The following is a 1268-nucleotide window of genomic DNA, read 5'->3' on the forward strand; positions in this document are numbered from 1 at the left end:
GTGTCAACACAAATGCATATAACAATAATCATATAATCCCCTTCTTTATAAGTACAAAGAAATACATTTCTTAGGAATCTACTTTACGCTGAAAAACAAAAAAAAGAAGTAAAGAACAAAATGATGTTCCCTGTGAAACTTTCCATATTCAGCATCATATTGTACTCCTGGCAATATCCCGAACACGTACGACACAATAATTAACGCTTGCGTACAATGGGCATTTACATCTATGATTATGACGTTATTCCTGCTCCTAACAATTGAAAATTCATCTTCCATTCTTTTCTTTTATCGGAATACTTGTGCATTGCATAACGCCCTCAAATACATGCCTCGGTATTTTCCTATATGTTAGGCGAATGAATTTGGCACATCATGGAATCATAGGCCCGAGCAACAGGACACTCTCGGTGTCAGGATCAGTAGATTATTAACCGTTGAAGTGGATATGCAAGCACCAGCACCAAATAATACATTACTGCTCAGTCCTGGTAAGGGTCATGATAAAAAGCTCGCATCCGGGCAAAAGCCAGGAAAGTCCGGTAAACCAAAATCGAAGGTGAGTACAGAAGAGCCGCTACCGCAGTCCCCACAGAATAAAGTGCAAGGTGAAAAGAATGAAAAGAAGCCACAAGAAACTGAAGTGAAGGGTGCAACGGATAAGCAAACACCAGAGCAAAATAAAGGTCCCGTTAATCCCAGTGGAGGCCCAGTGAAGGCAACTGCGCAAGATGGAAAGTCCGGAAAATCGAAGCCCAAAGATAGATCGCAAGGGTTACAAGTGGGCTCACAGAATGGGGCACAAATTGAAAAAACGACCGAGCAAACTAGGGGACTGTGTAGTACACTAGCGCGAACTATATGCAGGAATAAATGGTGGATCCCCGCTACAGTGGCCGTTCTCGGTTTCTACGTAGCAATGTTGTATACGTACTGGACTCCTGAGAAGGCAACATCGTTTATTGGATCCGCTGCTTCAGTTACCGTGAGTATAGGACTCATGCTCCTGATCATGCTCATTCGTTTTTACTACCGAAGGGGAAAAGCAAAAGTGCCAAAAAAAGCTCTAAAGGACAAAATTTCATCAGAGGGAGAGAAGCAGCCTGAAGTACCCAAGAACCCGGAGACAACCGAGAAACCTGAAGCACCTAAAAAGACAGGAGAGTCCGCGAAGCAGGACGCACCTAAAACGGACGGAGCATCGGAGAAACCGGAGACACCTAAGAACCCGGAAGCACCTGAGAAGAAGGAAGCAGCCGAGAAGC

At 44.1% G+C, this 1268-nt stretch overlaps 1 protein-coding gene across 1 annotated transcript; it reads left to right on the plus strand.

Annotated features, from left to right (window-relative positions):
- Positions 1 to 120: 120 nt before the first annotated feature.
- Positions 121 to 1110, plus strand: AK88_05606 (uncharacterized protein; the record flags this gene model as incomplete). Its single annotated transcript, XM_012483208.1, has 3 exons — positions 121 to 186; positions 359 to 845; positions 953 to 1110. The coding sequence occupies 3 exons, from the start codon at positions 121 to 123 to the stop codon at positions 1108 to 1110; spliced, it is 711 nt and encodes a 236-aa protein (XP_012338631.1).
- Positions 1111 to 1268: the final 158 nt, after the last annotated feature.

Source organism: Plasmodium fragile (assembly GCF_000956335.1).
Source record: "Plasmodium fragile strain nilgiri unplaced genomic scaffold supercont1.177, whole genome shotgun sequence".
In the NCBI taxonomy this organism is placed as follows: domain Eukaryota; phylum Apicomplexa; class Aconoidasida; order Haemosporida; family Plasmodiidae; genus Plasmodium; species Plasmodium fragile.